Source organism: Onychostoma macrolepis, chromosome 24 (genome assembly GCF_012432095.1).
Source record: "Onychostoma macrolepis isolate SWU-2019 chromosome 24, ASM1243209v1, whole genome shotgun sequence".
In the NCBI taxonomy this organism is placed as follows: Eukaryota; Metazoa; Chordata; class Actinopteri; order Cypriniformes; family Cyprinidae; genus Onychostoma; species Onychostoma macrolepis.
Genome location: NC_081178.1, coordinates 5,420,320 through 5,445,616, shown reverse-complemented (window position 1 = coordinate 5,445,616; position 25,297 = coordinate 5,420,320). Strand labels below are relative to the sequence as shown.

Here is a 25,297-nt window from a genome sequence, read left to right as displayed (position 1 = left end):
TCCGCACGTGCACGAGCCTGAGTGACTTCGCGGGAGAAACAGTGACCATCTTGTCAAGTTCACGCGTCAGGTAAGAGCCACTAAATAAATGGTTTTTTTTTTTTTACTAAATTTAACGAGAAAATCATGCAACATATTAAATTTTTTTTGAGTGGACATTTAGAAAGTGATTTATGAGTTGTGTATCTGAAGAAAAGTGGATATAAGAGTGTATGTCAAGTTCAGTCGTCAGGTAACTTAAGTCGAGTGGCACTGAATAAATATTTGTACTTAATGTTAGACTGAATTTATCAAAACGTATATTTAAAAGGTGTATATTTATACACAAATGTACAACATATGTGACCCTGGACCACAAAACCAGTCATAAGGGTCAAATTTTCGAAATTGAGATTTATACATCATCAAAGCTGAATAAATAAGCTTTCCATTGATGTATGGTTTGATAGGTTAGGACAATATTTGGCCGAGATACAACTATTTGAAAATCTAAAATTTGAGGGTGCAAAAATTCAAAATACTGAGAAAATCGCTTTTAAATTTGTCCAAATGAAGTTCTTAGCAATGCATTATTACTAATCAAAAATTAAGTTTTGATATATTTACAGTAGGAAATTTACAAAATATCTTCATGGAACATGATCTTAATGTCCTAATGATTTTTGGCATAAAAGAAAAATCAATAATTTTGACCCATACAATGTATTTTTGGCTATTGCTATAAATATACCCCAGCGACTTAAGACTGGTTTTGTGGTCCAGGGTCACATATATAAAAACATTGAATAAGCATTGTATGATATGTCTGAGGGAAATTTAAGTTAAGGGAATGTGGTCTTTCACGTTGTTTGATCCATAAAACACTTAATATCAAAAGCTGTGTTACTATAATGAATTTTAGTTAATTTTGGCGTGTTGTATGATATTTTTTGTGTTTCCATGACGTGAAAAGATATGAAAAGATTGCGAGGTCTTTCTCTCTTTTATAAGCCATTATGCTTGAGACTAACGTTAACCGAAATCTATGAAACGTGTAACTTAATGTAAACCAAAGTAATGCGCTCATTTGAAGTTAACATGGGTGTGTTGAATGGGTTTTTGCATGTGTAAACTTTTGCAATTGTCCCGTGAAGTAAAAAGATGACATTAAACGTCATTAACAACAAGCCACGGTGAAATGTCGCTCTTTTCAAACGGGGCGGATTAATGTTACATAGTGTTTCTGGTCTCGTGAATGGCGCTTCGGAAGAAAAGTTCGTCGTTCTGAACAAAAGTGAAGAACTGAATTGTTTCACAAGGCCGTTCAAAGCATCTCAGTCAGTTCCCTAGGTAGTGAATCACTAGATTGTGCACACGAGTCCCTGAACTGGGAAAGACTGTGGCTCAGTAAACACTGACCATTTATCAACAACAGGTAGGACCGTTATATACATATACACGTGTAATATATATATATATATATATAAAGTATTCAGACCTCCTTAAATTTTTCACTCTTTGTTATATTGCAACCATTTGCTAAAATCATTTAAGTTCATTTTTTTTCCTCTGCCATACCTCCTTGCAGATCCTCTCCAGTTCTGTCAGGTTGGATGGTAAACGTTGGTGGACAGCCATTTTTAGGTCTCTCCAGAGATGCTCAATTGGATTTAAGTCAGGGCTCTGGCTGGGCCATTCAAGAACAGTCACGGAGTTGTTGTGAAGCCACTCCTTCGTTATTTTAGCTGTGTGCTTAGGGTCATTGTCTTGTTGGAAGGTAAACCTTTGGCCCAGTCTGAGGTCCTGAGCACTCTGGAGAAGGTTTTCGTCCAGGAGATCCCTGTACTTGGCCGCATTCATCTTTCCCTCGATTGCAACCAGTCGTCCTGTCCCTGCAGCTGAAAAACACCCCCACAGCATGATGCTGCCACCACCATGCTTCACTGTTGGGACTGTATTGGACAGGTGATGAGCAGTGCCTGGTTTTCTCCACACATACCGCTTAGAATTAAGGCCAAAAAGTTCTATCTTGGTCTCATCAGACCAGAGAATCTTATTCAGGTGTTTTTTAGCAAACTCCATGCCAGCTTTCATGTGTCTTGCACTGAGGAGAGGCTTCCGTCGGGGCACTCTGCCATAAAGCCCCGACTGGTGGAGGGCTGCAGTGATGACTTTCTACAACTTTCTCCCATCTCCCGACTGCATCTCTGGAGCTCAGCCACAGTGATCTTTGGGTTCTTCTTTACCTCTCTCACCAAGGCTCTTCTCCCCCGATAGCTCAGTTTGACCGGACGGCCAGCTCTAGGAAGGATTCTGGTCGTCCCAAATGTCTTCCATTTAAGGATTATGGAGGCCACTGTGCTCTTAGGAACCTTAAGTGCAGCAGAAATTGTTTTGTAACCTTGGCCAGATCTGTGCCTTGCCACAATTCTGTCTCTGAGCTCTTCAGGCAGTTCCTTTGACCTCATGATTCTCATTTGCTCTGACATGCACTGTGAGCTGTAAAGTCTTATATAGACAGGTGTGTGGCTTTCCTAATCAAGTCCAATCAATATAATCAAACACAGCTGGACTCAAATGAAGGTGTAGAACCATCTCAAGGATGATCAGAAGAAATGCACAGCACCTGAGTTAAATATATGAGTGTCACAGCAAAGGGTCTGAATACTTAGGACCATGTGATATTTCAGTTTTTCTTTTTTAATAAATCTGCAAAAATGTCAACAATTCTGTGTTTTTCTGTCAATATGTCAATATTTTCTGCTGTGTGTACATTAATGAGGAAAATAAATGAACTTAAATGATTTTAGCAAATGGCTGCAATATAACAAAGAGTGAAAAATTTAAGGGGGTCTGAATACTTTCTGTACCCACTATACATATATATATATATATATATATATTTATTATTATTATTTTTATGCTGTTTGAGGTAACTTAGCCCTATAATATGAAATGTACGTTCTATTACAAATCCAGTCAGCATCAATGCTCCCTGTTGTGCAATAGATTTATGCCAAAAAAATTAAAAAGGTTCTTCTTTTTCTCTTACTTCTGTTTCATCAAAAAGTTAATCAACTGATATTGATACATTGTAAAAGATTTAAAAGGCATTTCATTTTTTTTTTAAACTTAAAATGTACTTTTCTTTCTCCATCAGGGTGTGTCATCATTGCAAGATTTCAGATGCAACCCAGTCGGTTCTTCCAAGGCACCAAACACTGGCACGTGACCAGACTGCTCCACTGCAAGACTAGGAGTTTATTGTTTTCATTCCAGGTATTTTGTGTAAATGTTTAGAGTTTTTACTACAATTATAATGTGCTTTACTGTTCTCAGTGGCATCTACGCTAATATTAGTCTGTTTCATTCATATTTCGAGGTGAATGTAGCCACCCAGATCCAGTCCGTATCCAGATCAGATGGTGGATCAGCATCTAGAGATGACCTCGACAGCTCTGAATGACAACGGAGAGCATGTTAGCTAGATGAGCTCCAGAGATCCCCTCCGAAGACCTCATTGGCCATCGGGACAAGACCACGAGAACCAGACAAGTCCTCTGCTCAATCTGACCTGTGTTGCAGCCTAGAATTAAACCACGCCATGCTGGTTTCGTCTGGCCAGAGGAAAACTGCCCCCCTTGACTGAATCTGGTTTCTCCCAAGGTTTTCTACTCAATCTCTGTCATCAATGGAGTTTTGGGTCCTTGCCGCTGTCACCTTTGGCTTGGTTATTTGGGGACGCTTGGCTGATTGCACAGACATTATTGGAAGAGAGCTAAACTGGATGATGTCAACATTGAATCACCAATGAATTGACTTTAACAAGTCATTTTTCCAGTTAATGTCCTCTTGCATTATTGACAAACTATTTTCCTGTTTGACTCTGTAAAGCTTGATTTGATTTTATATACTGTAACACCTGGTTCATTTTATTTTTATTTTTTTTTTACTTCTGCCTCATTTTAAAGATGTAATTGTGAACAGTAATCATATTTGTAAATGTTTGTTTGCTAACATTCTGTTTAGCTTGTTTAGTTTTTTCTTAGTTCATTAAACAAAGTTTAAACTGAATTTTGCAGTTGTTTTACAGATGTAATGTTTGTCAACTGGAGCTTTAAAAGGATTGTTTGCCTACAAATGAAAATTTGCTGTTAATTTACGGACCCTTAGGCCATCCAAGATGTAGGTGACTTTTCTTCATTCCCGTATGTTTAGTTTGTATGAAAAATGTTATAAATGGAGATTGTTATTAAAAAAAAAGGCTATTATGTGTTGTAAAGTGTGTGTTTTTAGTGATTGATAAACACCAGTTAATTATTTTTAATAATTTTTTTTAAACTATAAAAATATGTTTATGTAGTTCCCCAGCAATTTCTTATGATGCCCAAATAATAAATCTTATTTGAGGTAACACATAAAACACAGAGTAAACGGTTAAATTTTAATTGACATAACTTGCTGTAGTCTTCTACATGTTTGACCAATTAAAACATTTTAGTTGAATGGACTATAAAACTAGTTCACTAAAGGTCGAGGCAACTAAAAAAAAAACAATTCAGATAACACTTTGAAGTCAGAAATTGACAATGTAAAATTTGTGGAACTTGTTACTAAATAATAATTAGTTAAAACCGCTTGAAATTTTTTACAGTGTATAACAAGTCTCAGTTAGCTTGACGCATTACTTAACATGTAATTATACATAAAAATATTAAAAAAATACATGTCTGGTCCAGTTCTGGTTAGGTCAGTATATGATTTTAGCAACATATTTTTAAAACGTGCATGTGTATATTTTTCAGTAAATGTGTTTTTCTCTTTTTAAATTATATATTTAAAAAAATAAATAAATAAACTTTTCAAATTTATAAACATTTGAGGAAAACTAATGGTATATGATATGATAAATATTATATAATTTTGAATATATAATTAAATACATTATGAAACTGTTGCATATTATTAATGAAATATTAATAATATTGAATAATATTAAAACATTATTTATGATTGACTTCCGGTATGCAGTTGAGTGAGTGACCGTGCGTTCACACCGCCGCCGGTGAGAGCGGCACGGCACGTCTTGGATGGTGAGGGCGTCGAGGAGAGTTGAAGTCAGGTCAACTTTATGGTAATGAGCTATGACGGTTGGGTGGCAGCCAATCGGAATGTAGAAGTCCTCCGCTTGAGAGGAGTCCAGAGAACGCAGTCCTGTAAACTTTGGTTCCGACCACATTAGTTCCCAAGCATTTTCACGCTAGAACGCTTGTTTTTCAGCGGGAATGCAATTCATTTGCTCAAAACAACATCGATTTGACCAACTGGCATTTATTGGTTTATTTTGTTAGTAAACATGTAACTATAATTGTTGTAACTATAAAGTTCTTTCCATTGATCAATTTCTTACTTTCACAATGAAAATATTTCATGAGATTATTTCATGGAGCGCAAATGTCAGTACCTGGAAAGGGATAACGAGGAGCTAAAGTCTAAGGCAGATGATCTGGAAAACTGTTCGCGGCGGAACAATCTCCGTATATTGGTTATCCCAGAGAATGTGGAAACAGCCAGGCCGTCTCATTTCATGGTATCGTTCTTCGCAGAAATTTCCGGGATAAACTATCTCAGACGCCGGAGATTGAACGTGCACACCGGTCCCTCCGAGACCCATAATTGTATGCTTTCTTCGCTTCCAAATGACAGAGTAAATCCTACGTTTGTCACGGGAGCATGGAGAGTTGCGCTACAAGGAATCTAAGATTTTGATTTTCCTGGATTTCTCTGTGGAACTCAAGAAACGACGCAATCAGTTCAAGTCAGTTAAGGCCGACTTACACGGAGCAGGTATCAAATTTAGAATGCTGTATCCCTGCAGGCTTCTCTCCTTCAAAGGTGAAACGCACAGCTTTGAAACCCCCGATGCCCCTTCAACGTTCCTTACCACCGTGATTAAGCCCAAACAGTCTAGTGAGATGCCCGCTGCGGATACAAGTAACTAGCCGACTGATTTAGAACGGTGTTCCACTCGCGGCAGTACGTGAGCGAGGTTGTATAGGTAATAAACTTTTTACGTGACCTGGTTGGCCATGGTAGTAAAGAACTGTCTTAACTCTTTGCTCTACAAACATTCACTGACTATACATGGTTGACTTTCTTGATTTTACACGTGGTCTTTAAATTCCGTTGTTCCCTATTTTCATGCTTTTATAATTGTTACGGAGCTCCCTCCGAAAGTTCTACGGAGAGAAGGTTTTTGGTTGTGTGTTAATGTTCCATGCACGTTTCCCTTTTCTGCCATTTTTTTGCTGTTGCAACCAATGACCCCTAATTTGGTGTAATGTTAAGTCAGGGGGTTCATGCATTAATTTTACCAGTTGGAATGATAAAGGTTTAAAAAGTGCAATTAAGTGCAGAAAAACTGTCACATTTAGAACACTTAAACACTTATATTGGTTTTTACAAGAAACCCATTTAAAAAAACTCAGATCATCCCAGACTTTGTAAGAAACGGATTGGACAGGTATATAACTCTAAATTTACCAGTACAGGTGCTGGTCATATAATTAGAATATCATCAAAAAGTTGATTTATTTCACTAATTCAATTCAAAAAGTGAAACTTGTATATTATATTCATTCATTACACACAGACTGATATATTTCAAATGTTTATTTCTTTTAATTTTGATGATTAGAGCTTACAGCTCATGAAAGTCAAAAATCAGTATCTTAAAATATTAGAATATTTATATTTGAGTTTGAATAAATGACCATCCCTACAGTATAAATTCTGGGTATCTCTTGTTCTTTGAAACCACAATAATGGGGAAGACTGCTGACTTGGCAATGATCCAGAAGACGAACATTGACACCCTCCACAAAGAGGGTAAGTCACAGAAGGTCATTACTGAAAGGTGTGGCTGTTTTCAGAGTGCTGTATCAAAGCATATTAAATGCAAAGTTGACTGGAAGGAAGAATTTGGGTAGGAAAAGGTGCACAAGCAACAGGGATGACCGCAAGCTTGAGAATACAGTCAAGCAAAGCCGATTCAAACACTTGTGAGAGCTTCACAAGGAGAGAACTGAAGCTGGAGTCAGTGCATCAAGTCACCACGCTCAGACGTCTTCAGGAAAAGGGCTACCAAGCCACTTCTGAACCAGAGACAACGTCAGAAGCATCTTACCTGGGCTGTGGAGAAAAAGAACTGGACTGTTGCTCAGTGGTCCAAAGTCCTCTTTTCAGATGAAAGTAAATTTTACATTTCATTTGGAAATCAAGGTCCCAGAGTCTGAAGGAAGAGTGGAGAGGCACAGAATCCATGTTGCTTGAAGTCCAGTGAAGTTTCCACAGTCAGTGATGATTTGGGCTGCCATGTCATCTGCTGGTGTTGGTCCACTGTGTTTTCTGAAGTCCACAGTCAACGCAGCCATCTACCAGGAAATTTTAGAGCACTTCATGCTTCCTTCTGTTGACAAGCTTTATGGAGATGCTGATTTCATTTTCCAGCAGGACTTGGCACCTGCCCACACTGCCAAAGGTACCAAAAGCTGGTTCAATGACCATAGTGTTACTGTGCTTGATTGGCCAGCAAACTCACCTGACCTGAACCCCATAGAGAATCTATGGGGTATTGTCATGAGGAAGATGAGAGACACCAGACCCAACAATGCAGATGAGCTGAAGGCCACTATCAGAGCAACCTGGGCTCTCATAACACCTGAGCAGTGCCACAGACTGATCGACTCCATGCCACGCCCCATTGCTGCAGTAATTCAGCCAAAAGGAGCCCCAACTAAGTATTGAGTGCTGTACATGCTCATACTTTTCATTTTCATACTTTTCAGTTGGCCAAGATTTCTAAAAATCCTTTCTTTGTATTGGTCTTAAGTAATATTCTAATATTTTGAGATACTGATTTTTGACTTTCATGAGCTGTAAGCTCTAATCATCAAAATTAAAAGAAATAAACATTTGAAATATATCAGTCTGTGTGTAATGAATGAATATAATATACAAGTTTCACTTTTTGAATGGAATTAGTGAAATAAATCAACTTTTTGATGATATTCTAATTATATGACCAGCACCTGTAAATCTAGAGGGGTGGCAATTATTATCAATAAGTATATTCAGTTTTCTCCTTCACAAATGTTGGTTGATTCTGGTGGTAGATATGTGATTGTCTCAGGTCTTTTATATGGTTTAACAGTAACACTGGCTAATATATATGCTCCAAATTATGATGAAAACTTTATTCAAAAAAACCTTTTCTTTACTCCCCGACCTGAACACACATTATCTTATTATGGGAGGTGATTTTAACTGTGCACTGAGTCCTTTTATGGACTGCTCATCCAACAAACCTACCCAACCCTCTAAATCTGCAATTACACTTCAGTCACTTCTGAACATTTGCGGTCAAGCTGATGTATGGCGTTTTTTCAACCCCTCAGCGCGACAATATTCATTTTTCTCCTATGTCCACCACAATTACTCCCGTATTGATTACTTTTTCTTAGATAAGAAATTGTTGTCTAAAGTGAAGGATTGTTTATACAACAGTATTGTTATATCAGATCACGCTCCACTTACACTTTCTATTTTGTTTCAAGATAAGATGCTTGACTCTGAAGGGTGGAGATTTAATTCTCTGCTTCTTTCTGATAAAGGAATTTGTGATTCATTAAAAACCCAATTAGATATCTTTTTGGAGGTAAATACTATTCCTAACTTCACCCTCGATGAAGCTTTGAAAGCATATGCCCGGGGTCAGATTATTTCATACTCAGCCTGTATAAATAGACAAAGGAGGAAGAAATTAGAGGAATTATCCCTTAAAATTCTTCAGCTCAATGCAGCTTACTCAACTTCTTCGGATCCTGAAATTTACAAAAAGAGACTCAAACTTCAGTCCAATTGTTATCAACTCACCAGGCTGAAAAATTACTGCTGAAGTCCAAACAAGTATTTTTGAACATGGTGAAAAGCCAAGTAAACTTCAAAAATAAACTTCAGCTAAAAATTTAATTTCCCAGATTCGGTCCTCTGATGGCAATCTGATCACTGATCCTACAAGTATTACGGCACATTTTAAAGACTATTATTCCTTACTATATAATTCTGAACCTCCATCTGATGGATCACTTATGGAAAGTTTTTTAGAACATTTGCCCATACCTACAATATCGGACACTATGAGAGATGAGTTAGAATCTCCCTTTTCCACAGAAGAGGTAGTTCAGGCTATCCAGAATATGCAAAATGGCAAGACCCCTGGACCAGACGGGTACCTTGTTGAATTTTTGAAGATTTTCTCAAACACTTAAAATGCCACTCCTAAACATGTTAAGAGGACTCCTTTAATAATGGTTGCCTACCTCCAACCCAATCTTGTATTTCTTTGATTTAAAAAAAAAAAGGCAAGGATCCACTCGAATGTGGTTCTTACAGACCAATCAGTCTTTTGAATGTTGACGTGAAGATTCTGGCTAAAATGCTTGCAAAGCGTCTTGAGTCTGTCCTACCTGAAATCATACACAATTACCAAACAGGTTTCATTAAAAACAGATTATTGTCAGCATTGAATATAATTTACTCTTCTAATTCTCACCCATCGGAGGCCCTTCTTCTGCTTGATACGGAGAAGGCCTTCGATCGTGTAGAATGGAGTTACCTTTTTTTTATGTCTTACAGAAATTCAGTTTTGGCAACACGTTCATTTCTTGGATTAAACTTTTATATTTCTTCCAGTCTGCTCAGTTCGAACCAATGGAGTATCCTCCTCTGATTTCTCCTTGAAACGCGGCACAAGACAGGGCTGCCCACTGTCATCATTGCTTTTTGCATTGGTAATTGAACCATTGGCAATTGCCATTCGTACTGAACAGTCCATACATGGAATTGAGAGAGCTGGCACAGTTCACAAAATCTCACTATACGCCAATGATGTGTTGCTCTATATCTCTGATCCGGCTGTTTCTTTACCTGAAGTCCTAAAAATGATAAATTCCTTTAGCCTCTTTTCCTGTTATAAATTAAATATAAGTAAACTTGAGATATACCCAATAAATTTTCCAATTTCTAATTTACCAATGAGCGTTTCAATGTTTAAAGTAGCTTTTCATAGTTTTAAATACTTATAAATAACAATTACTCGTAAGTAAACTAATTTTACTCCACTCCTTCAGAAAGTTCAGAACGATTTTGCCCCCTGGTCTGCTTTCCCCATCTCTCTGGCTGGACGTGTGAATTCAGTAAAGACGAATGTATTATCTAGATTTCTGTACTTATTTCAGTGTGTTCCCATTATTATACCTAAATCTTTCTTTAAGACTTTAAATCAACACATCTCATCTTTTATCTGGAACAAAAGACCCACCAGAATTCGGAGGAAAATACTTTAGAATACTTTAGTGTGTGGTCCTCTTACTGCCGTCTCACGTCTTCCTTATGGTGATTCCACTGTCTGACAATCACTACGAATTTGGTCCCAATTTTGAACCCATTTCGGCCTTCAAAGATTGCCACTGGTCTCACCGATTAATCGTAATCCTATATTCCCCCCCTCTCTTAATGATAAAGCATTTAATATTTGGCAGAGAGCAGGCATCTCAGTTGTCATTGATATCTACATTGATAATATTTTTCCCAGTTTTTCTCAGTTAACACAAAAATTCACCCTTTCTAGTGCTCTTTTTTTTTTTTTAGATACTTGCAGTTCCGAAACCTTGTCAAAAACTAATTTCCCAACTTTCCAAATCTTCCACCTAAATCACATCTAGATCAAATTATTGACGATCGTTGTCGTCAGACCCCTGCAGACTTAATACATACATTTTGGTTATGTCCATCCATAACCTCTTTTTTGGCTGTCAATTTTAAATGTTTTTCTTCTGTAAGAAAAAAAACAGATCGAGCCTTGTCCTTTGGTTGCACTTATTGGACTTCCACCAAATGTCACAGGTTTGCCCGGATGCTCTGCAAACGCTTTTGCTTTTTTAACATTATTGGCTAGACGGCATATTCTTCATGTTATGGAAACAAAATCTTCCCCCATCCTTTGATGACTGGCTGAGAGATGTTATGAGCTTCATTCATTTGGAAAAAAATTAGGTACACAATAAAGGGCAATACTGGCATATTTTCTGAAACCTGGGACCCTTTTATTGTTTTTGTTTTTTTCTGGTAAAGTGAATCCTTCTTCTGTAGTCCGTTAATCTAATCATTAGGATGTCCTTATGATTGGGGTTTGATTTTGATAAAAAGTGTATTGAGTATACTAATGTGCACTAGATGTACATAATCTTTATTTATAATGTTTTGATTGCTGATGCAAATGTGTACAATGTGCTTGGATGATTATTTATTTTGCTTCGAAACTTTTGAACAATTTACATACACTTCATAATTATGTATTGAGGGTTTTTTTTTTTTTTTTTTTGTCGGTTTGGTTTTTAAAATTCGGTGTTGGGGTTGTGGGTAGGGTTGTGAAAAATATTTGCTCCTATTCTTCTGTATCTTCATTCTTCTATTATTATAAAAGTTTAATAAACAGATTAAGCTTAAAAAACAAAACAAACAAAAAAAATTATATAAATATTTAAAATTAAATAAATATTTAATGATTAAAATATTTACTTTAAATATTACTTATATAAATACAAATTAAACATTCAAAATAAAATCACAATTTTTTATCATTTCACCTATTCTAAATGAAGTTTCCAAGACTATCACAAGAAATTATTTGAAAAGAATTGCACTGTTAACATATTTAAAATATTATTTATTGTGACGGATCGGTGGCCCTCCCCCTCATCATCATCACCACCCCGTCCCTTATTCGCCGCCCTTCACCAGGCTCCCGACTGGAGTGGGTGGATGAGAGGAGGGCGTGGGATCAACGCTGGCTGGCGGCGTGTGATGAGGCACAGCTGGACTGAATGAAGCCTCATCACCGCCGCTGTTAAATGCCCAGCGCGCCTCTCCTCGAGAGACCGGTCTCTTCCCCCGTGCATGCACGCTGGTGTCCTCGTGGGTCGAGGAAGGGTGCGTAGAGGGACATCGCGCCACCGGAGACGTGAGCTGCCGAACCCGCGGTCCGGACGAAAGCCGCACCCGTATTACGGCCGTCGGGCCAGGATGTCGGGCCGTACAAGTCCTGCCAAAGGCCGTGGACGACGTGTAAGAGCCGCCGCTGTGATGAAGCCGCCGCCCTCGCGCCCCGGACCCGAGTGGGAGCGCGTGCGGCCGCCGGACTCCGCCCCTTCCTTGGACCCTTCCCCTCCTGGAACACTGCCCTCCTGCACAAGCCCCGCAGCACAACGAGGACACCAGACCCCTGTTTATTTTGGACACTTCTTCCCCTGGACACTTTATTTTATCAATTTTGTTAATAAAAGCCTCTCCGAGGCCTGACGCCACACCCACTGTGTCTGTCGTTGGCTCCTCCCGTCACATTATATATATAATATTTGAGGCAAGTAAATCTTAAAATATATAATTTCAAAATAACTAATATTAAATATTGTTTATTTATTTATATTTATAATATATTACAATAACAGACAGCTGTATATGATGTCCACAGGGCAAAAATTGCTAGATTTTTTGGCACACCTTACCCCAGTTTGCCCAAGTTGTAATAAGTCTGCACGTACATATTAAGAAGCAAAATGATCAATTCCCTTCAAATTCCAGTTGTTAATTTCTGTATATCAATGCAGAATCATTTGTGAAAGAATCACAATGCATCTGTGAATCAATTTCCCCAACCCTGTCCTCAAATGCATGCTTGATTATTCACACTGCATCAGAACTGAGAATATCTGCATAAACCCATACAGTGAATGAATCCCCACACACTCCCAAGAAACATGTTCGCATACAGCTCAGCATCACTTTTTACAAACCGCTGCAAATGTGTGAACATATTTTAAGGCACGCTGACCTGGCATTACCTTTAATGGTGGCAGCATTCGTTTTCCTGCCAAAAACACTGCCCTTTGACTCTCATGACTCATTTATAACGCAGCCCTCGCGCATTTCAGGAGAATGATAGTGTCAGGAAGATCCTCGAAAAATTGCGCCATTTCCCAAAAGCATCATAAAAGTTATTGATGTAGACTGTATTGTGACACCACTTCTGGCGAATCACCCTCAAGTCAAACGACGAACATCATAAGCCAACGATCATGAGATGAGTGGCGTCGTCTTCTGAGGTTTCCTCGGCCGTGTTGCCGCCGTTGACTTTTATAGCTAAAATCCGCCTCAATCTGTTCAAGTCCCTGGGGCTCGGCAACAGTTAGTGTGAGAAACATAAAAAAGTGAAGCGAATCTCATCTCAAAGAGGACTGCAAGCAGCAGGTCAAGATGAATATTGATCAAAGAGAGTCAGAAAAAAGCATCCGGGCTCAAAGCAAACACCTGATTAACGGTTAGTGACAAATGCTTGAATTAGCTTAAAAAAGAAAGTTAGCAACAGACGACAAAACAAAAAGAAATCACATAGACATCTCTTGAGACACCAAAGTCCATTTGTTTGTTGAACAAGCTATTTGTGCTCTGATAATGCACGCTGGTGCAAAGGCCTCGCTGTGTTTACACGGTTTCTTGCAGCACTTTGTATCAAACTTGTGACAGAAATACAACAGACGTGTGAACAATAGTGTAATCTAGAGAGAATTCCATCATGTCGGCTTGAATCGAAAGGGCATGAAAGTAAATTACCATAATTACAATCACGAGCAGTTAAGTTGCTCTCACTGATTTTCTGACATTAAACGGAACACGGTGTTATAAAGACGGAAGATGCTTGAAAGGCAGTGTTCAAAAGACATCTATTATGTGATTTTTTAGTTTATCCTCTCACCCTTTGTATTTTCCTGACGTAGCGTGAACAGGACAATTAGATAATGCGTTTTCCTGTAGTGCGAAGTGCTTTTTCTTTCATTGTGCATTGAAATACTGGAAGGATGCTGTGGTACAGAGTGTCCATTAAACATACCCAGATCAACAACAATCAAAAACATGTCCGGTTTTATGGCGTTATGTGCATTATAGATCAAATTGAGCACTCTCAATATAAAAACACTCACCAATTTTGCGCTAAGACTGAGCACAGATGAAATCTAGATCTTTATCTTTAAGGGTGACCGTGACTTTGCCTGAATCAACATCTTTTGTCAGTGCTGGAACAACACTCCTGTCAAACAAACTTAACCGTAACCCTAATTCAAACAATTAAAGGTCAAATAAAATGTGTCTTGAGGTGTCACTGGCAAAATAAAGTTCCATAATCACTCTCTGCCTGTCAGTCAGCTTCACATTCAGGTTTTGCAGGGAGGGCATGTGCGGTTGAAGGGATGAAGACAGGTTAAATCAATAGCTAATTCTAGCAAAATGGCTTACAGCACCTTTAAGACTCCTAAAACAGAGAGAAATGATTGATTCATAAATCCTCAAGTATATGATTTGGGCTTTACCACTTGTAATTTATGGAGAGAGGGCGGAAAAATCAAGGGAGGAAGACAACGATAAGGAGGATAAAGAGGATCAGACGTGAAAAGAAGAGCACATCAATTTTTAAACAAATCACCTCTAGGAAAAAATAAACCAGGATGGAGATGTGAGAAAATAGGCATTCCAGTGAAATCGTTTGTGAGATATTGACCCAATCACAAACCCTATTGCATCTACTGGCTTTTTTCAAATTATGAAAGCAGAATAAAAAGAAAAACATGTAAAAAAAATAAATAAATAAATCCCAATTGGTTAGAGTAAAAGAGCCTGTGCCTCAGACATTCCTGTGATGTCAATGTCATATACAAATATCAACTACAATACTTTACTGACGCAGTCATGAACAATTCAGTCTGTGTGGTGAATTGAGTCTAGAAAGCAGCTCTATCGGCTGAAAGAACTTTTAGTTTTATTCTATTCAAGTGCCTGAACAAAAATCTATCAAAAATGACGTCACCTCAATATAATTCGACCTTTAATGCCTTTTAAAATGTCAGTAAATACACTACCTTTCAAAAGTTTGGGGCTGGTAATTTAATGTTTTTCAAAGAAAACTCACTAAGGCTGCATATATTTGATCAAAAACACAGTAAGAACAGTAAAATTGTGAAATATTACAATTTAAAAGATCTGATTTATATTTGAGTAGGTTTTAAAATGTATTTTATTCCTGTGATGCAAAGCTGAATTTTCAGCATCATTACTCTAGTCTTCAATGTCACATGATCCTTCAGAATTATTCTAATATGCTGCTCAAGAAATATTTCTTATCAATGTTGAAAACATAATTCTGTTGTGCAGCATAATATCTTTGTGGAAAGATAATTATTTCAGGATTATTTGGTGTGTAGAAATATTAAAAGAACTGCATTTATTTGAAATCCTTTCTAACAATTTTGTAACAATGTAAAAGTCTTTTGTCACTTTTGATCAATTTTAATGCAATTTAATCCTTGCTGAAAAAAAAAAAAAAGACATTTCTTTCAAAAAAAAAAAAAAAAAAAAAAATACATATCCTACTAACCATCAGGTTTTGATTCATCAGGCACTTTATACAGCTACCCATTGGGGTCCTTGGTGTACTTAACTCAACAGGCAAACTGAATAGCTCATGACAGCATAAAATAAAGCTTGACAGAAAATGTACAACCCAGTCCGTCAAAGTGACAGTTAATGACTATTTGTAGCGCACACACACACACTCTCCCTTCCAAACTTAAACATTCTTACAGCCACAGATTACAAACTTGCCAAAATTTAATGCATTATGAGAATAAACATAAATCAGTAAAGTCATTGTGTTGCTTGAAAAACCTGACTAAACCCATTCCAAATGACTTGATGAAGCCGTTTAGAATGAGTCACTGGCTGGACAAGAAAAAAAAAAACCTGGTTGCAGCTCAAGGCCCTTTGGACTTCAAGGCCCGGAGGCAACAGCCAAATCGGTCCTATGGTTAATCCGAGCCTGTGTGTCCCACATGGACATTACAGCTCAATGTGTTTGTGCACATGTGCCAAATGCTGAATCCTATCTCAGACAAGGCAAAATATTTAATATAGGCTCATAATTCACATAGAATTTAATCAAACTATACATGAAAATTCTTAAGTATAATAATTCCTAAATATATGAAATTAATTTGTTATATTCTAATGCAAGAGATTAACAATGTATAAAGTTAAAAAAGGGGGGAAAAAACATTAAATTTTCGTGTTACAATCATTATCTGCCACTATGCAAATGCATTATTAAAAAAAAAAAAAAAAAAAAGAAAACAATGCATCCAATTTTAATGTTGCAACCATTATAAGCCACACCATGTAAATGCATTATATAAAAGTGGAAAAAAAGAATGCAATTTTAGTGTTATTATCAGCCGCAAACCACCACATATTGACAATGTCACAGAGCTTTTACTGAACCTTTTTTTTTTTTTTTTTAAATCAGAACATAACCGTTTTATGCACCTACAATGTTTCAGTGGACTAAAGAAAGACAATGCACCTGAACTGTTTGAGCAGCACAAGGTCTGGAATACATAATGCGCAATGTTCGACAAGGAATATATAATGCACTACTGTGCCTCTCCCATAATGCATTTGTTTAAGGGCAGAACCTCATGAACCTCAGCATGAATGTTTGTGACCAGCAGCAATCTGACAGCTATTATAGTACTTTCACAAAACAGTTTATATACGCACGTATTTGTGCACATGCACACACAAACGCACAAAGTGACGGCTTTGGAGTCATCTCAACTACCTAGTGAGTGTTTGTCATCACGCACAACAATAGCAATTACCCATGAATGATTTGCAGTGCAATGCAATGCCTTGTTGCCAGGCAACACTCATGTTAATGAAGAAAGCCCTTTCTCTAAGTAAAAAAGTATAGGGCACGTTATTCGGCCGACAGAAGGGGGGCTTGAAAACGAGCTGGATCACAGCGATTCGGCCGTGATGCTCAAGCAGCTGAAAACAGATGTATGTAAGGTGCTGAGGGTTGTGCTTTTGAATGCTAAAGACCAGGATCCAGCCCCTGAGGGTTTCAAGAACAACACTGAATGTTAATAGGTACTTGGGTTTTCCTAAGTACGCTTAATTTTCATTAAGCACCGATTTCTCTCTAAACTAGGTAAGTGCGCTCTGGGCCCAGAGGTTTTACACTGGTACTCAGCATTGATGTATATATTGTCAGGAGACCATATTGTAGATACCTGATCACAACACTTATTTTCATTAGAGTCAATCAAAAGACACTATAGAGATAATTAGCGTAATGTTTGCACTCAGAGTTTATGGCACTTATAGTCCAGTTAATGACCCCCTATTATACCTCATTTCTGTTCATTTAGGATACTTATGATGGAAATGAAAGGTAAATGATACAAAATGAGAAGCAGGGTATGCTGGACACACAAAATAATCTCTCTGCTAAGTATCTTTTACATTAAAAGGCCATTGTGCCACATGAACTTGCACGACCTATTGACATCTCAGTGGAATAGTTCACCCAAAAATCTAAATTCTGTCATTAATTCACTTTCATGTCTTTCCAAACCTGAGTGACTTCACTGCATGGAACACAAAAGGAGAAATCTTTATTGGTCACTCTATTGCATGCAATTACCATGAATGGGGAGTAAAAATAATATTAAAACATGACTGATTATCGGCCTGGCCGATTATCGGTGCCTATATTAAGCATTTTATGGTTATCGATATTGGGCATTTTCAAAATCAATTTGCCGATAAAATTATTTAAAAGCATTTAAAGAAAAGTTTTTTTGGTCAGAGCCCTTGTTATTCTTAATTTTGACATTAATTGTCATTTTTACACCAGCCATACATATCGGTTATCCATCTAGTATCTATAATAATCGGTATCGGCCCTGAAAAACACATCTTGGTCGACCCCAAAAACATATTAGTATGAATGGGGACTAAGGCATTCAAGCTTCAAAAAGCATGCCAAAGCATCCTAAAATTTCATAAAGCAGTCCATAGGACTTACTATATACAAAGTCTTCTGAAGCCCTATGATGAATAAAAAAAAATGATATTGCATGACTTCAGAGGACTTGGCACATAGTGTCATATAGTGCATATGGTTTTATTTGGTAATTTCAATAAAGTCATCATTCACTTTCATTATAAAAAGAGTGACCAGGATATTCTTCAAAAATTCTATTAAAGAGAAGTCATAATAGGATGGGTTAGAAATGGCACAAATTTGAGTAAATAATGACAAAAATTTTATTTTGGGGTGAATTATTCCTTAAATCTTAATGCTTTTGCTACGAAAAACATGCAAATGTATATTTTGAACAAGTGTGGAAGACCTTCTTAAGGCATAAAGAAGACTTTCCTCTCATTTCCTACCCCATCCATTTCTGACACCTGCAAAATTCTTATTATGCTTGTGCATGCTGATATATAAAGCGTACATAAGCCTTCTAGGAGGTGTGGACCTACATTAACCTCAATGTTCAACATCCCCTTAACTTAGACCATAATGATAATTTGTTCCACATGTCCAAACCAGGATCCAAGAATAAATTAGAATCAGTCACAGGACTTCTCAATATCTGGCACATAACTCTAAATGCTATGCATAAATTAAATTAAAGGGAAATGCAAAAGCAGCAAATGAAAAAAGCAGCTGTGAAAAACAGAGAAAAAACATCTCACAGGAACGCATCATCTAAAGGAAACCACTGTAATCAATCATTATCACTGTGCAACGCATGATAACACCTGTTTCACATTTGTTGCCCTCTTTTACACCAAATCTTCCTGTCTTTCATAGTCTGCTATTCCTTTCAGTGCAATAACTAACTGCAAGAATGTGACATTTCACTCTTTGCCCTCAGCTGCATTTATGTAATTTCTTTATTTGAACAAGGTATTTATTCATATAAGACCACAGCTAAGGCGTAGCTACAGTGCCAATGGAATGAAGTGGGAAATATTAAATAACAGAAATGCTCAACATGCTATACACATGCCACAGATAAAACAAACCATTTTAATGCAAAGCTTAAGTTCATCAGCGTAGCTCAGAACTTGCTGCTTGTCAATCTACATTCAATCAATTTCAAATGTGGTGATCATGTTTTAATTTAATCAAACTAGCCCATAAAGGATGATTATTTTCACAAATTCAGTTTTCTTTCGATTAGAGCTGATTGCTTTCCTCACTGAAAAATGGAAAACATTAGCATAAAGATATTGAACCATGTTCTCATTTTAAAATTACCACTCCCTCACTGCTGGCAGAAATTCATCTTGCCTTAGTTGTACATTTGTGCAATTACAGTTGGACTTGGTCAAGAACTGAGTGAGAGAGCATGTGCATTCTTGTAATGTCTTTTGAGAAGTAGCCATTTGACAGTCATTTTTGATTTTTACTGCCCAGCAGCCATTGATTCAAAAATGTAATTGCATATTTCAACGTATAGATTTTTCAGCTGCAAATGGTTTCAAGTAGGGAAAAACTACACTGCACCAGCAAAAAAACTGAGAAGTCTCTTGTCAACAAAGGAGTAGTCTGAAGGGGGAAAAAAACTAGTTTGCGTAATTCAATACACACCGTCTCAGTCAATGGCCCTGTATAGCTCATGTCGAGCAATATTTTCCTATAGACCAACAGTGCTTGAACTTCAGTTTGCCACAACTTTCAACTGTAAACTTAGAAGAATATACCACCATGGTAACTTACAGTGGTGAAGTTTAGAGGGACGCATTCCTCCCCTCTGAAGGTGCACTGCAAGAGCATTTCGTTGATATCATGGCCCGTGCGGTTGTAGAAATCCGTCATGTTGAACTGCTTGGGCTTGTAGTTGACAAAATTAGCCTTCTCCTTCAACAAAGCGAGGACTTCCGGCTCGGCCAGGTGAGGGTTGGCGATCTGATAGTTCTCGTTGAGCAGTGCCAGCAGCTCCCCGACGTGGTACAGATCGTTCTTCGTGATCTTTGAGAAACGAAACTCATTGAGGTTGCAGAAGGTGATGGCCGGAAAGGTGAGGTTGGGCGCCGCCACCTCGTCAAGTTTGGTGACGTGGGGGAACTCAAAGTAGTAGTACACTCTGTCCATGCACACAAACATCAGGAGACCCAAAGAGCCCATGAAGGACAGCGTCCATAAGAAGCGACGGAACGTCATGTGGCCATAGGCAAATATGTGGCTCATGCCATGTAGTGTGGAGGAGTTGGCGAAAACTTGCAGGCTGGACGGCCTCACGCTTTCAATGCTGTCTTCGGAGTCTCCCTTCATGGCTGTCATTGGTATCCAGTGAGACAAATGGTAGAAAGTGTGCAACGAGGCAAGTCTAAACGCTTGAAAAAGCAGCAAGTCTTTGAAGAGGTTCTTTACGATTTCTCAAGGAGCTTTCCAGTTAGTGGCAGTCCTCACTCCATCTCTTCCGCCGTCTCTAAAAAAGCAGCTGTCATTCCATGCAGAACCAAACACAATGACAGCTCCAGAAAGACCAAGTCACATGAAAAGACAGGAGTGACGCCGTCCAGTTTCTGAGGAACAAAGCATAAAGAAGTGAAGGGAAACCAAAACACACTGATGGAAATGAAAGATCTCGCCTTGGCGAGAGCAGCTGATTGGAGTGTGCCTCCTCCAGTCCGCACAGAATGGCTTTACATCGCTATGACAATGGCATGGAATGATTTAGTGAATGGGAAGATTACAAGCGCCGAGCGTCTGTTGCTCGTCGCCAGATACGTCCCCCTGCGCCACTCCCCTGCTGAAAATCAAGGGTCATAGACCTCCTCCTAGCCCACCTCTGCGTTTGACAGCCTCAGCCGGGTTCCTCGTCTCTCCTGTATTCACGGCGAGCCGTGGCAGGCGCTGCCTCCTGATGTTTTGGAAAGCCAACGTGGTGGTCTCGCCCCGGACAGCAAACGTTTCTTCCTCCAGATCTGGAAATGAGGATTTATGCACCTCTGCCGGCTGCCTGCCACCCCTCCTCTCTCTCCGTTGCTCTTTAGTAGTCAGGATCCATCCCACTGCTGAGCGTCTGCTTCACCACAGCCTCTGTGTGTGTGCGCGAGAAACATGGGGGGAGGGTGCTAGCGGGGCTGGGGGTGCTTCGACTCTGGGTTTCGTATGATAGGAAAAGCTCTCAATGTGCAATGCTGTATTTCAGCTACAGGTAGTTGCAGAGAAGCAACCATCTGCGCCATGTGATTGTATCCAAGGAGGTTGGTTTTGCAGGGAAGCACATGCTCATTTTCCCCACTAAACCTGCATATTAACGTGGCTGGAGTTTGACAAGAGATTGGAGATGATTTTGTATCTTTCTGAGTGGCAACGGACGTGTCTGTCAATACAGACCAACTTGATTTATGGACTGAGGTTCAATCAATGTGCATTGTTTTTTGGGGGGTTAACAGTTCAGGGATCACTTGCAAATCCAGACTTAAGTGACATGATATTACGGCTGCTATGATGCTCAAGGGAGATAAATTACCATAACAATGGGTGAACGGCCAGGGATAGAGATCCTTCTCAACCGAATTAAATCAATATCCAATCAATATCCCAAGAGGAGGTTGTGACTTAATGACATAATACTTCATATTTATATTTATATTTATTTGTTGAGGGGTCTCTTTTTTTAAATAGATGCAATTCAGTTGACGTCAAATTTTGTTTGCAATCCAATAGAGAATAAAAATAGCTTTCAGAACTGTTCACAGAGCCCAGATGGATTTTGTGCGTATGCATTCATATTCTGACTTTTGCAAATATTGTAATGTCTGGATCCTGTTTACAGGCTCTCCATTATAGCAAATATGCTGAGCATGAGGATTAGCATATTACAATATTATTCTGCATATTTCTACATGTAAATTACTGTGAACGGCATACTGTGAATCGGTTGTTATGTTTAGACTCCACAAGCTTGCCATGTGTAGGTAGCATATCCAAAACAAGTCTTTGAATAAAAGGCAGACGGATAATGCAACAACTAAAACCGGTTTATATTTCACATACCTCTGCATGACTGATTACCAGACATTCCCGGATGCGACAGATGCAGTTTAGCTATTTGTTAACAAGGCAAAATACAAGAGCAGTACTTTTAAGATGCACTATTAAGAATGACGAGCAAAAGATGGAAAAACAGTGTTATTAAACTAGATTTAATTTTAAAGCTGGACTTTAAAAGGAGGAGAATCGCATCATCAGAGAGTGGGCGCTGCCTCCCACATCCAAACATCACCATTGAGCTTTTAACATGCCACTGGCCTGACCAAATGTGCTAATCGCTTTATTTCCACTGTTGCACTCTGGGAGATAGGAATTGGTGTTTTGAGTATGTTCCTACTTTCACCTGAGGGCTGAATGAATAAAAGATTGTATATGGTGACCAGTGATGGACAGCTGAAATCATATCACACACACACAATGACAAGAGCTTAGTCACCAACAAAACCACCGTGAAACTAATTTGCTCAACGAAAACGTAAAAAAAAAAAAAAAATAGCAAACTATTAGCTAGTTTTAGCCATTATTGGCAGGAAATCACTTGCAGGCTTTTTGTCTAATTGTTTATTGCTCTCCTGCATCGACCTGGAGAATTTTTGCTTCGACTTGCTATAACAATGCAGTTTTGAGGGCTTTCTTACTTACTTGACCCTTTAACTTAACCATTTATCTCTTAGCCAACCATCTGTGGATTTGCTTAACTGTTTTGGGCCATTATCCTGTTGCAGGCTCTCCACATATTGCTTTTTCAATTGGTTTCACTTCAGTTTAAATCCCCGTTCACACTACAAGCAACACGCAGCGACAAAGCAACACGATCCCATTCATTTCAATGGAGAGCTGGCGATTTCTGGCAACACGAGCGACAGTGAGCGATAGTGACCGTTGGCGACCGGATGGGATTGTTGCGTCCAGCAATGCAACAAAGTTCAGAATCCTTCAACTTTATGCAAATGAAGAGCGACTTTTGGGAGCGACAGCCAATAGGATTGAAGAAGAGGCTCCCTTACAAATCATGAGTGTAAATGTAAACTGGCCACACCCTAAAAGAAGTTAAATTGAAATTACAGGAAGTGAAAATTAAGTGTTCTTCCAACCTGGTCTAAAAATTATTAAAGGAGTAGTTCACTTCCAGAATGAAAATTTTAATTTACTCAGCCCCATGTTACGTCATAAGTGGTTAAACAGTATATACTTTTTTTTTTTTTTAAGTGACCAATCGCTTCACAATTCACAATCTTATTCCTCAGCTGGGATCATAGAGGCCTTTGAAGCTGCACTGAAACTGCAATTTGGACCTTCAACCCGTTGGCCACAATTGAAATACACTATATGGAGAAAAATCCTGAAATGTTTTCCTCAAAAACCTTAATTTCTTTTCAACTGAAGAAAGAAAGACATGAACATTTTTGATGACATGGGGGTGAGTAAATTCTCAGGAAATTTTTATTCTGGAAGTGAACTAATCCTTTAACTGTTTTGGGTCATAACCCTGTTGCAGGGTCTCCACATATGGCTGTTTCAATGGGTTTCACTTCAGTTTAAGATAGATGATTAGTTAGGGCATAACGATTTTTTTTTTTTAAATTCTATATTGCGATATAATATGCAATTATTTTTTAAAGCTCTTTATGTTCTGTATTATTCAACAAAGACAAGCAATAAATCATTGTATAGTATGACCAACACAATATCAGATAGATTAAACATAAATGTTCTTTTCTGTAGGCCAGGCCTATATGTTATGATGAAATTAGGTGATGCATGAATTGATATTTTTATTTAACAACTACAATCACAGTAGTATATTGACTGAGTTGTTGAACTTCCAGCCTTGTAAGCATGTAATAATTATGACAACATAAAACACTGACAAATAAGCCTGGTGTAAACATTATTATGAAAGTCAGTAACAAATTACACAAACTAAAGTAGATTACAGAAATATAAAAACAAATCTGTTGCTTTCCACACTCTGCATTAGGTAATTAATTCAAAGTCACTGTAATAAACACATGTAAACATGTGAGGATTGCACTTTTTAAACACTGTCTGATAACTTTAGACAGACTTTAAGAAAAAAAAATAAATCTATATATCTATCTCTATCTATATATCTATCTATATATCTATCTCTATCTATATATCTATCTCTATCTATATATCTATCTCTATCTATATATCTATCTCTTTATCTATATCTATCTCTTTATCTATATCTATCTCTTTATCTATATATATATATATATATATATATATATATATATATATATATATATATATATATATATATATATATATATATATCTATATATATCTATATCTATATCTATATCTATATATATATATATCTATATATATCTATATCTATCTATATCTATATCTATATATATATATATATATATATATATATATATATATATATATATATATATATCTATATATATATATATAGAGATATATATATATATATATATATATATATATATATATATATATATATATATATAGAGATATATATATATATATATAGAGATATATATATATATATATATCTCTATATATATCTCTATATCTCTATATATATCTATCTATCTCTATATATATATATCTATCTCTATATATATATATATATATATATATATATATAAATAAACTTTATTATATAGCCTATATTATCTTAAGGTCGAAGTGTTCAGTAATGAAATGCAGCGTAACACTGTTTCTGCTGAAGTAATTTCCATGTGCCGTTTTGAAGTTGGCTACGTTCATATATACGCTTTCAAACATGTCCGCGTGTAGCATGCCACGGTTGCCAAGTTCACAACAAAACCCGCCCAATTGCTACTCAAAACTAGCCCAATCGCGTTTTGAGGGGGGTCCACCGGTAAAAAAAAAATATTCGCATTCTGTGGGGTAAAATACACGTTTTTTGGAGGGGTTCCCCTGGTAAGATTCGTATTTCAGGGGCTACATATCACGTTTTTGGAGGCAAACCGTGGACTTGGCAAGGCTGTAGCATGTCAACTTGATGCTTCCTCTGAAGACTGCTTAGATGTGTTTGACTTGAAGCAGCTCTGCTTGGACTGATCGTTGTGTGTCATCAAAGTACTGCGAGAGCTATAAGAGAGCGGACGTCTCCTTATGCTTTCTCTCGCCGTACTTTGATGCCATACACCGATCGGTCTTCAAGTCGAACACACCTCTTTACTCTCGCGTGCCACATGACAGAGTGTAACCTCTGCGGTTGAAAAATCGTGTTTTTTCATATCACGATATTATCATGAATGC

General features: G+C 37.7%; 1 protein-coding gene across 4 annotated transcripts in view; it reads right to left on the bottom strand.

Moving 5' to 3' along the window:
- The window catches only part of LOC131533708 (acid-sensing ion channel 1C), a 108,670-nt gene extending 85,507 nt beyond the window's left edge, over positions 1–23,163 (bottom strand). Inside the window, exons 1-2 of one of the 4 annotated variants that reach the window (XM_058766123.1) lie at positions 20,797–23,162; positions 19,724–20,532 (exon numbers count right to left, since the gene is read on the bottom strand). In XM_058766123.1, coding sequence (XP_058622106.1) covers positions 19,724–20,287 — 564 coding nt within the window. In that variant the 5' untranslated portion in view covers positions 20,288–20,532; positions 20,797–23,162. Of the gene's footprint in view, positions 1–19,723 lie in introns of all 4 variants that reach the window. The other 3 variants (XM_058766125.1, XM_058766122.1, XM_058766124.1) reach the window with 3 other exon arrangements.
- Between the last annotated feature and the right edge of the window lie 2,134 nt (positions 23,164–25,297).